Source organism: Alligator mississippiensis, chromosome 8, assembly GCF_030867095.1.
Source record: "Alligator mississippiensis isolate rAllMis1 chromosome 8, rAllMis1, whole genome shotgun sequence".
NCBI classification, from domain to species: Eukaryota; Metazoa; Chordata; order Crocodylia; family Alligatoridae; genus Alligator; species Alligator mississippiensis.
Window position 1 is genome coordinate 82,328,170 of NC_081831.1, and position 14,863 is coordinate 82,343,032.

Below are 14,863 nucleotides of genomic sequence, written 5' to 3' on the forward strand. Positions count from 1 at the left end.
TTGCACATCATGTTTGGGTCTTCAGAAGCAATGCAGGGCAAACAGGGCATTGCGAGAAGGCTCCCCTAGTATAGTACATCTTGGCTAGCAGTTTGGCAGTTTGGCTTGTACCTGACCTTGGACTTTGAACACTTGCCTCATCAAATGTAGGTGGAAGATAAGACTAATTGCGGCATGTAGCACTAAGCTGGCACTGAGTGTACCTACCTGCATGTTAGGTCAACATGTCACTGTTTCCCTGGCTTTATTCTCCCGATCATATTTGTAAGTTAATTGTATAAAACAGCACTCATTTGGTTAAACAGCTGTTAAATAACAATGAGGTACAATAGAAGTCTAGGACTTTGGATGACCTGTTTCAGTTATATTTTTTACTTCTCCAGCTCCTAGTTGGACACTATTACTTATCACATGGGTGACATCCCCCACTGCCCAAACTTTTCCAGCATGTGGAGAGATCCCTGCGTCATTTCCTATCATCTGTGTGTACGTATTTTTGGAGGTGACCTCTGCAAAGCAAATAGATCACTTGCTTTTCACGGGGGCATGATTCATGCCCGTTGTGTCCATCCCTGCAGAGGCAGTTGACTCAGCTTTGCAACCTGACATTTATACCTGCAAATTCTGGACTTGCATGGGGTGTTCAGTTCATCTTTTTTATGATCTTTGAAAACATCTGCAAGTTAGATGTCATGGCTCTCCACATTTGTGTGAGGAGCATTATTGTGGCTGTTGGCTGAGTCCTTCCCTTAGTACTTCTTGGCCTTTTGACTAAGATCAAGTGTCATGTCCTTGAAGATACACCATTAAAAGTTAAGGAAAAACAGGTTAATTGTATGAAAATGGAATATTTGCAATCAATTATAATGTGTTAGCATAAAAATATTGCAATTTTAAACTTAGTTTAAATTAAAATTGCCTTGATAGTGAGAACAGTTTTTCTGTTCTCTTCTTTCTTTCTTTTTCGTTCAATAGAATCTTGAATCAAGGTTAAAAGTGATGTTGCCGGACGACATTGGAGCAGCATTGATGGATGGTGTGGTTCTTTGCCATTTAGCCAATCACATAAGGCCACGTTCTGTTGCCAGCATTCATGTACCATCACCAGCAGTGGTAGGTCAACTATATCTTTGTAGTCATAGAGCAATAGAAAATTCAGGGTGGAAGGGACCTCAGGTCACATCCAGTCCAACCCCCTGCTCAAAACAGGACCAGCCCCAACTACATCATCTCAGACAGGGCCTTGTCTACCTGGGTCTTAAACCCCCTCAAGGATGGAGACTTCACCACCTGTATGGGTCACCTGTTCCTGCGCTTCACCACCCTCATGAGAAAGTTTTTCCTGATATCCAACCTCAACTTCCCTTGCTGCAGCTGGAGCCCATTGCTCCTTGTCCTGTCGTCTGCCCCCACTGAGACCAGCCCAGCTCCATCCTCTTTGCAGCCCCCCTGCAGGGACTTGAAGGCTTAAATCCCCCCTTAGTCTTCTCTTCTCCAGACTAAATCAGCCCGGTTCCCTCAGCCTCTCCTCACCAGTCCTGTCCCCCAGCCCCACAACCATTTCCGTTGCCCTTTGCTGGACTCAACCCAGTTTGTCCACATCCTTCCTGGAGTAGGGGCCATATCTGAAGTGAGGACACTCTTCTAGTTCCACGCTAGATAGTTGTAAGTGGTCGTTACTCTGTCTTAGATATACGTTGTCAGTTTTCATGTCCTTTCCAGCCCCATAGAACAAGTACTCTGTCCTGGATTAAAGGTCATGGCTTTAGAAGCCTGTGTTATCTAGTGCGGCTTTACGAAATTATTATTGTACCTTATTTTCTGGTCCAACAACTGTTACAGAATTTGCACTGTAATTTAAAAAACCTGTCATAAAGAAGTAACTGAGAATCTAACATCCTGTTTTACAGCCTAAACTCAGCATGGCGAAGTGCCGAAGAAATGTTGAAAACTTTTTGGATGCTTGCAAAAAATTGGGCGTCCCCCAGGTACACAGATTACTTGACTGACTAATTTGCTTGTTGATACTGACTGCAGGCAAGGTTTGGCAGCATTGTAGGAGTTTAGATTTCTGACCATTGGGGAGTCAGCTGGTTATAATAGAGGACTCAGGACACCTGGGTCTTACACATACCTCTTTCTCTGAGCAGCCGTCTAAGCTTTGCCAAATCATTTTACCTCTCTGGGCTTCAAAATGGTGCTGAGCATTGCAGTTGGCTTTGAGAGCTCCTGATGAAATGTTCTGTGTAAGAGCTAGGCATCACTGGTATCAGAAACCTTTAGTTTAGTAGCATATTACAGTGTGTATGGCAGATCTTCCTGCCTAGGAAAAGCCCTACATTAAAGTAAGAGATTCAGTGCACCTTTTGATGTGCAGATAGAGCTGCCAGAAGAAGCTCGTGACCCCTTAACTGTACTACGAGAGCTCTGGTCCTTGGTACTGCTCTCACGTTGGCCAGGTTGATTCTCTTACCCCCTCCACCAGTGGAAACTCATTAAAAGAGAAATTTCCTTCCCGTTTAGAGGTGAGAAACTCCAAAGAGTTGTACTTGGAGTAGCCAGATGATTGTTGGACGGGTTACTGTTTCTTCCTGCCCCAAAGGAGCAAGGGCACCGTTTCAGGTGGAACCATAGTTGGAGATTACGATGCTGTGCTTCTGCCCTGCCCAGCATCTGCCCCCCAGATCAGCTGAGGTCCTGCAGAAGTCATGTTCCCAAAGATTTTGCTATCGATTCCGACCCCACGCGTTTATAAATAATTTTTAAAAGGGCGAGGAGGTAACGCTAGATGGTAGGCACTTGTTTTATCTGATACTGTGGGAAAGGGGAATCTCTGTGGAGGGTGATTTTGTTGCCAAGTTTCCCCATCCCCGGCAGTGCAGAGACCTGTACAGAGCTTCCACATGTCAGGTGGAGGAACGTGACCACGAATCCAGAACTGCCCCGCCAGCCCGTTTTGTTGCGTCTGTTTATCAAGGCAGATAGAAACCTCTGTTCCTGAATCTTTAGTTAATTAAGATTAGTACAGGCCTTCATTTAATGGAGGGAAGGGGATTTCTGATAGACTTGGGGGTCAGAATTTCAGGATTAATGTTCTTCAGTTTTATAGAAATGTTTTCCTTGATTTGCTAATTATTTTTATTTTTATTTGCATTTTTCATACTGCAGCTCTCAGAATTTCTGTGGAATATAATTAGGTTCTGCATACCTTCTCACACTCAAAGTTGCCATAGAAACATGTGTGCAAGTGTAAAGAGGGGTGATTTCTGTACAAAACGCTAATTAGAAGCAATGAAGTATTTGAGTGCTCGAGTCTTGTAAGAATATATTGTGTACCCAAGCTGGGCCAAATGATTGCAATATGATGCATGTGTTGCTTTATTTTTCAGGAAAGGCTTTGCTTGCCTCACCATATTTTGGAAGAAAGGGGTCTAGTGAAAGTTGGTCTCACTGTTCAGGCTCTGCTTGAACTGCCGACATCTAAGGCGTCTCATCTTTCCTCTGTGTAACGTGACTTTTGGAAACCAGACAAACCAACCTTTGATCTGTTGATTTGGATTGCTCCTGGGTGATTCAGCTTCCTGAATGGGAACATCCAAGCCATCAAAAAGTCATTTCTGCCCAGATACTTTAGACAGAGCCTTATTTTGGAGTTAAACATGAACCTTGTTGTGAAGCAGACAATTACCTGAATATGTTGGTATTCTGATTTCTTTTTGGTTTTTTTAAAGTGTGGATGCACAAGAGATTTTGACAGCATCAGGTTCACTTTCCAGGTAACCTAAGTTCCAAGTTTCCCATTAATGTTTCATGGTGTTACATCTAAAAATTTAATTTTTTTGCTACCTTCAGTTGATTAAAAAAAAAAAGCCCTCCTGTAAAGCGTTTAAAGATACAGTTCAAAATACGGCGACTGTATGATGGTGAAAATCTGAGTGACTGATCGCATTTAATCCATTTTAACGTTTCAAATAGCACTGCCTTTTGGTTCTTGATTTCTTGCACTCTTGTAATTTATACATTTTTAACAGCCCCAGTATTTACTTGGACAGAAGTTCATTACACAAAAGAGTATCCAGTAAAAAGGACAGATTTCACGGGGTTTTTTCCAGTCTTCTAGGTTGGTGCCAAAATCTTTTTTCAGTTGTACTGTAGATTGTTTACATGTGAAGTGCCTGTGTAATTGATGACTCTTAATAATAGTCTTAAACATTTTTGCAATTTCTTTATGTCTGAAATAGATACAATGGGAATTTTTAAATATTTTAATAGTTTTTTGTAAGGTCAGTAATATGTGAAGATATAAATGATGCTTCACATTTTTGATGTTGGATGTTTTAAGTTTGTTGCACAATTTAATTACTTATTATGATGTCTAATGATGGGAAATAATGTAAATACATTTTATTTATGCTATTTAATTTGATAATATCTAATCATTTCTGTTTTAATGTATTGTTGGACAAAAATTGTCATTTTTAATTATTTTCCTTGTTTGGGACAAACAACAACATACACAGTAAATAAGATGTATAAGGACCAGTGACGCATACATAGTAATCATTAAGGACATTTTGATAAAAATGCCAAAATCTCAGGTTTATACTGTGACTTTCAGGATTTTACGTTGTGTTGTTCCTGACTTCACATTACATTTTTACAACAAGAATCTTCATAAATTAGTTTAAAAAATCAGACTAGGAATCCTTATATTCTTTGCTGTTGAGAGAACTTGCTGGTTTGGGATTTATTGTGAAAATCAGCCGCTTGCGTGGCATAGCGTATAATCAGGTTGCACCTGGTGGCTCTCTACAGTTAACTCTGTGCCAAGAATATCAAACTCTTGGGGGGCAGATATAAAAAAACATAAATCCCCACAATGGAAGTTTTCTCAACTACTGGTTTTAAATACCTGTTTGGTTTTTAGACGTGTTCAGATGGGTATATTGCTTACAATGGTCTAAGAAGCAGAGTTGACTTCCCCAAAAACAAATTCAGGTGTGTCGGATACTTTGTTTTAGATGAGTGTGTGTGTGTGCATTCGTTACCTTTCTAGTGAGTATGTAGGTCACTCAGAAATGTTAGTTGAGGTCTGGGTATGTCACAGACTTTATACTTTTGGGCTAGGTTACTGTAGGTGAAAAGAAAAAAAAACCTATTGTGCCAAACAAAATATGTAACAAAAAATGGTTCTGCTATTGCCAATTGATATACCTTATTTAATTTCATTTGGCAAAGGAACAAGGAGCAAATGTTCTTTTATTCTGTCCGTCCTTCCTTCCTTTCAATGGACCAATAAGCCAGTCAAAAGAAATATAAAAAAAAATGTGCTGGCTACAAGATTTAGGAAGTTACGTTATTCTAAGACTTTGTTGAACTGAAATCTGTTGAAATAAAAGTGATTTTTTATGTGCTATAATTAAAATATGCTATTGTAAATACAGCATAGTACTCAAAAGTATGGCTCACTGAAAAAACTCGTGTCCTCTGCAAAATTATAGATATAACAATACATTTAAAATATCAGCTAAGCATGTAGTCGAATGGGGAAAATGAAATAGTCTCAGTGTAATATCAGCCACTAAAATAAGTACCCTTATTTATCCTTTCTCTGAATAAATTAATTTTAACCATTTACCTTAAATTATTTTGAAAATGAGCTCTCTTAAAAATGTATCAGTAAAGTTGTTCTCATTTCATGTAAATGGAACATAATTATTTGAGTTTTTTAAAAAGAACAAGCCAAGCTTAGTTTGATAAGGAGACTTTTGTTTTATTGTATGTGCTACTTTGGAATAGCTGAAGAATTAGTTTATCGTTCAAAAGAGAAAATATATTGTATAGCAGCTCTTGCCCTCTGGACAACGAGCGTATAAGTTGCTGTTCCAGTACGTTAGCCATGGGCTTGCTGGTTGCTTATCTGATTTGGACTGTGACGGCATAAGCATCGGACTCTTGTGCTTTAAATATTTCCACTGGTCTTTTATTTATTTTTTTGCTGGACCAATATTTCCCCTGTAAATCTTGCTCAGGTCACTGAACCTTGCACTTGGTACCCCTTCGAATGAACCGTTCTGTTGATTGCTTGAAACAAGTTTTCCCAGTCCCAGTCATCATGTGGCAGAAGATGATTCATAGATTCATAGATGTTAGGGTCGGAAGAGACCTCAGTAGATCATCGAGTCCGACCCCCTCTATCTATTCTATAAATGATAGAAGTTTATGCCCACAGGGAAAAATTAAAAAGTCTGGCTCTGTGTTGCGTGCCAGTTGTTTAACAATTATGTAAAAGTTAGTGCATATTTCTGTAAGTATTTTAAAAAATGACTTGGAAAAGAAATTTAAACATGAAGTCATTGTGGATTATCTCCCTATATGTGTGATAAACAGTAAAATGCCAGTTAATGTTGCCTAAGGCTATCAGTTAATTTTTTTTAGAAGTAGCATCTTCATGACTATTCTGCAAGTGGCCTTGCCTGCCCGCTGTCTGCAGATACGATTCTTGCCCTATGTCATGTCCTGGCAGGAAGAGCCCACTGGACGAGGCAAGATGTGCACGTAAGCCAAGGTTGTTCCTGCAGCAGTTCCTTCTTCACCACGGAAAAAATGTTGTGGCTTTCTAGGATGTCTGAGAGCGCGAGCCTGGGAATCTGTGGGGAGAGGACCCCCACATCTGGATAGCTCTCATCTCCGCTAACCGCGCTAATTTAGTATGGCTTTTGTAGAGCCATTCTGAAATTAGCTGTATCCCCATGCTGCTTTTTTGGCTGCAGCTGCTGACGAGACTGGAAAGGAGTTTGTGCAGCTCCAGTGTTTAAGGGGTCAGTTCCCACCCCCCGCCAGAGGAATCAACTCCTCGGCATGCTCCCCTTCCCTGTCCCTGCCACAGCATGCAATAGGCAGACAAGGTTATTTGGGTAAATGTGAGGGGGTCTTGGTTGTCTGCCTATGTTCTTAGACCAACACAGCTACAACCAGCACCCCCAACAGCATTCAATAGAAACCCCACACCTGCAGGCCCAGCGAGCAAACGAACAGCCAGGATCACTGGATCTATCTCAGGCGAGCCCTGGATTTTCATGCCGAAAGCAAAGACATGCACAGGAAACCGTGCGTGATGCCTGTGATTAGCAGTGCCGGCTCCCAGAGGAGAGCGGCTGTGGGAAGATGCGAGAACCGTGGTAGTGAGGTTTTGTATGTATATTTAAAGTACTGTTCCTTAGAGTCTCCAGTCTTATGCAGAGCCATCAGTCATTTTCTTATATGTTTTTGCCTTCTGATGACCTCAGGAGACCCTCCTTCCCTTTACTTGTGGGAAACTGCTCTGTGGCATTTAGTGACGTGCAGGCAATACCTTGTCTCTCCTTAGGTGAGCTCTGGGGTTTCCATTTCGTTTAGGACGTCGTGCAGTTACTCAGAGTTTGGCCTGGCTGTGTGGGGGCTTCAGAAGTGCACAGCAGTGGCTCCTGTTGCAGCTTATTGCAGTTTTTTCCCCGAGTTGGTTGGGAGCAGGGTCAGGCCAAGAGTAAGAATTTTTGGAAATCTCCCTCGAGTTTGGATTACTGATCTGTTCCAGGAGCTAGAGTTCTTCAGTACCAAGCCCCTTAATCAGAGTGACTGCAGTCAGGTAAAGCTATGGCCTGGTGCATTTGACTACCAAGATATTTCCTCGGGTGGGGTGCGGAGAAGTGGAATATTCTCCTGTATAGGTTCAGGATGTTTTGGTGGGTGCAGTGTGTCCCATGGGAGTGTCCTTTTCTTTGAGCAGTACAGTACGTCTTGCCTAGATGCCTTCAGCAGGCACGTCTACATGTGCACTTTAATGCACATTAGCCTATTTTAATGCACGTTAAATCGTCACTTTAAAAAGTCCTGTCTTGTTAATGCGCATTAGGTGTCAGTGAAAAACTGTGCTCTTTAGTTAATGCACATTGAGATAAGCCAATGCGCATTTTCCTAGGACCTCAGAATGGAGGGTGCGTCTACACATGCACTTTAATGTGCATTAGCCTGTTTTAATGCACATTAAAACATCACTGGAAAAAAATTTATTTAGTTAACGCACATTAAAATATGCTTAATGCGCACCAGCCTCACTTAAACTCTGGAGCATTTATACACGTATCTTTTTGTCCTGCGGTGCATGGGAGATCCACCGCTTCGGAGCAGACTGTGCTGCATGCAGTTGTACGAGTGGCAAAATGTGCATTGGCACTCAGAAAATGGCAGTGGAGTGCTTTTGATGCAGTTTAGTTCAAGAGCGCGCTGCCGCCATTTTCTCATCACTGATGCACGCTTCGCTGCTTATACAACTGTGAGCGTCACAGCGCCGGGTACTTTTCAAAGTTCCTGGCACTGCGGCACTTGCATGTGTAAAAATACCCGTGCTCTTAGTTAATTGCATTAAGATAGGCTAATGCGCATTTTCCTAGTACCTCACAATGGAGGTACTAGATTTAATGTGCATTATCTAAAGTGCATTAATGCACATGTAGATGCACCCAGCAAGTGTTAAATAGTGGCATTAAAGTGCTCAGTGGATGGCTGAGTGACTTGGAACGGTCTCAGAGATGCAGTTACTGAGTTGTCCTATTTGTTTATACACAAATAATTAAAGGCTAGAGCTAGACTAATTAGACTTGTGACTTTGGGCATAGCAGTCAGCCTCAGCTGTGTCCAGATTTCCAAAGCTTTCCCGTAATGTAGCTAAGTCCCTAAAATGCCACACAAAATTCAGGAGCAGATTGAGAAATTAGTTGCAAGAGTTTAACTATGACATGAATCATAAGTGATTCTGAGCAAAATCCTGGTTTTATTGAGAAGTCAGTTGAAGTTGTGTTACTGACTGCGCTGGGGCAGGATTTCACCCTGCCATTTATATAAGGAAACGGGAAGGTACGGGCATTTGAGATCAGAACTAGGCTTTGTCAGATATAATGACCCTGGGTGTAGAAGTCTCCAGTAGCACTTTTTAGCTAATGCCACCGTAAATTAGGCTGTTTTATAAAAAGTACTGAGTTATTCATGTTTGGTCAGCCTCAGGGAATCCTAAAATAGGTACACTTCTACCTTTATTTAGTAAATGCTTTAAGATGTTATGTGCCATATGCAGCGTGGAGGGTAAGAGGCAAACACCTGCAGAAGCTCAACCTTCATACTCCAGCTAAACAGCTTTAGTAAATGGTGGGGGGGAGAACTACCAGCAGCTCTTTTGCGAGACTGAAAACTATATCTATTAATTATGATATCACGTGGGGGCAGCTCTTCTTTCCCAAGTTTTGAGCAAACGCAGGAGCCAAATTCAAGCCATAAACGTGTTCAGTCTTGAACGTGTTTTTGCCAAGATAGGGGTTGTCTTCGTTGTGATCCACGTTTCTCCCCCGCATTTAAGACAGCGCATTGAAATACATCATTTCAAACCTTATAAGGAACATGCAGGCAGAGCAGATGCAAATGTAAATGAATGCCAGCCTCTGACTTCTCCTTGTCGTAATAATGCTAGCATGTAGTATAGGGTGTGCATTTTATCCTAGTCCTCCCCTCCCAAATAAATCGGCATGCCAAGGCAGCGATGAAGCTTTGTGATTGGTGAACTTGAAGTTTTGGAGGAAACCTGACCAAATTGTCACTTTTTGACACTTTTTTAGAACTTAGTAACTGACAAAACCGTTGAGGTTCCACTCATTAAAAATCCTGTTTTATCCCAGTCCGATCTACTGTACTTAAAATCTCATTACAGTGGATTCCAGCTGATATTTTCAGGAGACGTCTGTACTAGGTTTTCGATGCTCGCTCCCTTTGAGAGATTACTCTGCGTTGCTGTAAAACAGCTGTGCTGGTTCTCCTTACCTGGCCACACCAGTGTCCCTTTTTGACAGGTGTATTATGTGAAATACTAGCCCTTCCCTTTCAACAGCCTCCAATGGAAACGTCTTTGATTTCCACGTGATTTATTTAAATGAAAGGAACAGCACTTTTACGTGAAGTCGCACAGGCAGATCCGGCGAGCCGCGTTCGAGTGCAGCCAGTGCCCCGAGGGAGCTGGCGCTGGCTTTGTCCGAACCATCTCACTTGGGAGGCAAATTAGCATGCTGGAGAGATGGTAAAGAAACCCATGGGTGGCTTGTATCGCTGCACAGCTTTGGGGACGGGGTGCAAAGAGCAGCTCCTTGTTACGGCTTCCTAAGATTCGTGTTTCCCTTGGCAGGCCAGGCTGAGAAAACAGCTGGCTTTACCAGCTTCCCAAAGGCTGTTGACTGCACTCTTGCAGAGAGCTCCTGGTACCCTTCCCCTTCCTTTCTCGGCGTTTGTGCGATGAGGGATACCGAGGGAGCTTGGGTTCAGAGCTGAGACTCAGGGTGAGACTTCCCTCCCTGTTGCACACCCAGAGAAGGATGTTCCTGTCCTCCTCTGACCACCCCCTTCTCACCTCCTTCCTGAGCATTACGCTGTGCCAGCAACGAGAGCTCGTATCCGCAGCATCTTGCCTGCAGGCCGCGTTGCTGTAAGCAGTAAGGGGGCTAGGGGAGGTTGTGTCCGGGCAAACCCAAATCCTCTGGTGCAGCATCTGAACTGACTGCCTTCTCTTAGATAGTTTGCAGAGTTAGGGTACATAAAGCTTTGGCCTTCTAGGAAAAATCTGTTGGAGAAGATGAGAATAGTTCTTTCAGAAGAGTCGCGGGTGAGCGGACTTTTGCCAATGCCTAATTTTCACCCAAATCGCTGTGCTGTAACTGGACTTTCAGGAGGAACGCTCCTTTTGGCGAGCGCGTGGTGCTGGAAGGACACCTGCTTCAAGATGACCGCTTGACCTCCAACGTACTGTGCAGTAGTTGGTTGTCACTAATCCCTTCTCACCATTTATACGCAGCTCGCATTGAAGTGTGGTACACAGCGCCCTTTCAGAGGTGGAGAAAAGCTATGGCACGCACCAATGAGTATTTTCTTAGAACATTTTATGGCATCGTTCTTTCAGTGATGTAAGCAGACGAAAAAATATCACAGCCCCTAGAAAGAGTTGTCTTTGTACTGGCCCTGTGTTAAAATAGAGATTTCTTCATGATTTAATCCCAGTTTCAATTGTCCATAGCACAGGACTAATGCTGCGGACTTTTTTGTAACATGGTAGAATGGAGAGATCTGTTGATTTTTTTTTTTTCCTTCAGTTTTGAAATGTTTTCAGTAGATTGTTTATGATTAACACCGTTTTAAGTTGTGTTTTTATGTTACACCAGATTTCAGGGTCATTTCCTTCAGCTGCTTTTACTCTGCTTACTTTTTTTAAATAGAGGGAAAGAGAATTACTGTAAAATCACCTAGATACAGCCTCGCCGGTCGGGAGCAAAGGACACAGTAACAGCCATGATGCATCAGTTGGCATAAAATGTTTGAAATGTTTTGTAATCAACTAAAATTGAAGATATTTGAAACGAGCTATTTATTAAGTGCAACTTTTTTCATGGCTTCAGCATCCTCATCTTTAAAAAGCACTTCAAACCTCCCCTTCTCACAATTCAACCCTAATGGCCAATTCCTTTGAGCACTTAGTACTTTTGGGAACCTACAAAAAATTGTGGGAAAAGTAGCATTAACTTCCGTGGAACCAGGATTTCCCCTCGGTGTGTTTATAATTGATCTGCAACGTCCAGCAGTGAGCCACTTAAAATGATCTATTGGCACTTGAGCATTTCCTTTCTTATTTAAGAGTCCTTGCACAGTCAGGCAGATGTCAGGGTTATCCCCCAGTGGTAGTAATTTCATGATGCCGCATTGTGAAAAATCTGGTACTTGCCGGGAAGCACCAAAGCCTGCGGTGTTCTTCGTTTGTTTTTGCAATGTGGCTGAATCAGTGACATCTGCCCAGGATGCAGATTTTGGTTCGGGGCCAGGACGCCCCAGCCCGGCATGCGTGGGCGCCTGTCGCTGGGCGTCCGTGCTGCTTGCAGAGGGCCTGCAGGATGGAGCCTGTTGCTTGTAAGTACTAGGGCAGTTTTATTTACTGAACCCTTGTAACTGCGGTGAGCATTGCCAAACCCACGGGAGTTTCCGTCTTGCCACTGTTCATTTGTTGCATCTACAGTACATGCAGATGTTTGTACCATCTGTGTGTCACATGCACAGGCTTTGTAAAGGGATCGTCTGGTGAATTTTGTTGAGATTAATGTGAATAACTTTCAACTATTGTGTAATTATGTAGAATCAGGAAAATGTGATTGCATAAAACACATGTTAAATTATCACTCGGTCAGTATTCAGATACTTTTCCTTTGTACCTTTTCTTGTGATTTCTGAAACTCAGAAAAAAAAAATAATCGAACTAAATCGGCAACATGTACACGTGTCCAAGACTGACATCGTAGTTCTGAGACAGATATTTGGAAGTGATGATATAAGAAGAACCAGGTGATTAAGCTGTAAATATTTGAACAACTTGTTTGATATTGCATTTTAAGTCATTCCACATTTCATGTTATGTAAACGGCATTTTCCTCCTTTTTGAAGGTCATCTATTTGTATGATAATGTATCTTAAGTCTTTTCTCAGAACTTCCATTATTGCTGGAGCTTCCAACATGTATATGTTTCTTTAAAAAACAATCCTACTGTTATTTTTTGTAAATAGTTTTGTATGGAATTTGCATGGATAAAAACCCACACGTCCAAAACCAGTGTACATATTCTGTGTATAAAATACAAACTCTTTCATAACTCCCATGTAGCCCAGTTATTCATTTTAATCTTCTATAAGAGTCAGGTACTTACGGTAATGATCGAGCAGTTACTTCGTCGGACGTTGTCATTTTTCTAAGGCTGTGCGTGAACCATGAATCTGCCCAAGAATTTCTGACTTGGATCCTGTATTTTCCCTTCACTGTTGATTTTTGTTGCCAGACTACTTCAGCGTACTAAAGGACGCCTTTCTTTATAGGTAAGGTTGCTTAGACAATATATTTGACTACAAGGCAGATGACTGCTGTTCATAAGCTGAGAAGACAAGGAGGGCCTTGCTTCTCTCGAGGTCTTTCTTGACATAGAAACTTTTCTGTTTTTACATTACATCGTACCACCAAGCTTCCTATAACTTGTACATGTGAAAACTGACGCCTTTTTTTCAAGTCTAGCATTTACGATGATCCAAGCCGTAATCCGAAATACTCCGTCCGGCTCGAACGATGACACAGCAGCGTTGTTTGTTCGCTGTAATTTGTTCTTTATGTTTTGAGGTCTGTCCATTTAGGCAAAGAGATTTTTTTCTCTCTCTCCCTTCCCCCTCCTTCCCGTTTCTTTCCTTTTTGTAGGATAGCCCTGCTTGCAGCAGAAGCAGTTGTGAAACATCATGAGAATTTACGACGTAGAAGTTGTAGAAGAGCATGGTGATGAAAAGGAGTTGTTTTGTAGCAAAACATCTACAATTTAGGGTTAAGCACAGCAAGTTCTTTGGCTGGGTCTGTGTTACTCCATTTGCAATTCTGACCTGAGTTTCCCGTTTTGGACGGGCCTGTTGTTTCCCGAAAGCATGGACACAACGTGGCTTCGTGCAGAGAACTGGACAAGGCGGTCCTTTCTGGTCTGGCCTTCCTCAGTTCACAGGGGTTAGTCTCTGCCCTGTAAAGGAATAAGCTAGTAGACATACAAAAAACTAGAACTCTTGCTTCCAAAGTGACACCTTTTATTAGATCCAATAAGCTACACATTTGCATTTTCTGTGTGGCTATATTTCCAGAGAAAACTGCGAGCTCACGGGACTCTCGATGCATCCGTTTCTGCGGGAAAGGGGTAATGCATTGGACCAGGGGATCCAGAGAGAAATGTAATTATTTCTGTGTAGGGTATCACCTGCTGGGAACAGGACTCAGACAAGGGCTGCGCTTAGTTTTATGATCGCCTGCAAGGAATGCTCTGATAGCAGCTATAGAAAAGGCAGGCTCCTTTGTATGGTGGATGCGTTATATCACTGCTAGGAAGGAGCACGAAACTCTTCTGCACCTATTTTTTTGTATTAGTAAAGGTGTTTAGAGCAGGCAAGCTGCGAGCCCTTTGAGCTCCAAGTACTTTGTCTATCTTTATTGCAAGACCCACTTTCTTTTAATTTGCTTAAGCGATATCATTTACGCAGCAGTTCCTTCAAGGTCTGCTAATCTTAGGTGGTGATGCCGATGCCTTTGTATTCACCTCCGTCTGCTCTGCGCGCACACACCAGTCGCGTCTGGGTCCTTTCTGCCTCCTGTTCCTTTATCAGACACGACACTTGCAAGAGAAAGTTTAACTTTCCGGTTATGTTTGATGTCTGCAGCACTTGTCAGCGTAGGCAATCTCTTAACTAGTCCTGCCTGTGTCACGTGCTCTCGTTCAGAGCACAGCATCGTAGGAAAGGGGGGCCGGAAGGGACCTGCACGTGGTGTAGTGTAGATATTCTCAATCTAGACAGTCGGAATACAAATACACCGTGTTTACGAAGAAATAAGAGTTTATAGAAGAAATGGGCGGGGGTAGGGGGCAGATTTTTGTGCCGTTACTTAACAATATTCAAAACATCCTTCAAAATATCACACGATTTTATGGATTGTGAGACTATATTAAACTGAAGTTATTGATCAAGTATTCTAATTGTCTTTTAGAGTGCAATTAGAAATCACTTTATACGTTTTGTACCGAAATCAAGTTTTATGAAGGTTGCCGTGGTATTGACGCATGTCAGAGCTATTCCCAAAAAGGAAATGTAATTATTTGTTTGCTTTGTTTCTAAATGAGAGCTCTGTGGGATGGAAATAGTAATAGTAGTAATAATATTCCGATTATGCAGCCAAAGAGAAAATGATGATGCTTATATTCCAGTTGAAGCAGTCAGTTGGTAATTGCCTTCA

At 42.1% G+C, this 14,863-nt stretch overlaps 1 protein-coding gene across 1 annotated transcript in view; it reads left to right on the top strand.

Annotated features, from left to right (window-relative positions):
• The window catches only part of LRCH2 (leucine rich repeats and calponin homology domain containing 2), a 75,244-nt gene extending 62,537 nt beyond the window's left edge, over window positions 1-12,707 (top strand). The window contains exons 19-21 of the mRNA XM_059732929.1: window positions 976-1,113; window positions 1,911-1,988; window positions 3,390-12,707. Coding sequence (XP_059588912.1) covers window positions 976-1,113; window positions 1,911-1,988; window positions 3,390-3,509 — 336 coding nt within the window. The 3' untranslated portion in view covers window positions 3,510-12,707. The remainder of the gene's footprint in view (window positions 1-975; window positions 1,114-1,910; window positions 1,989-3,389) is intronic.
• The last annotated feature ends 2,156 nt before the right edge of the window (window positions 12,708-14,863 follow it).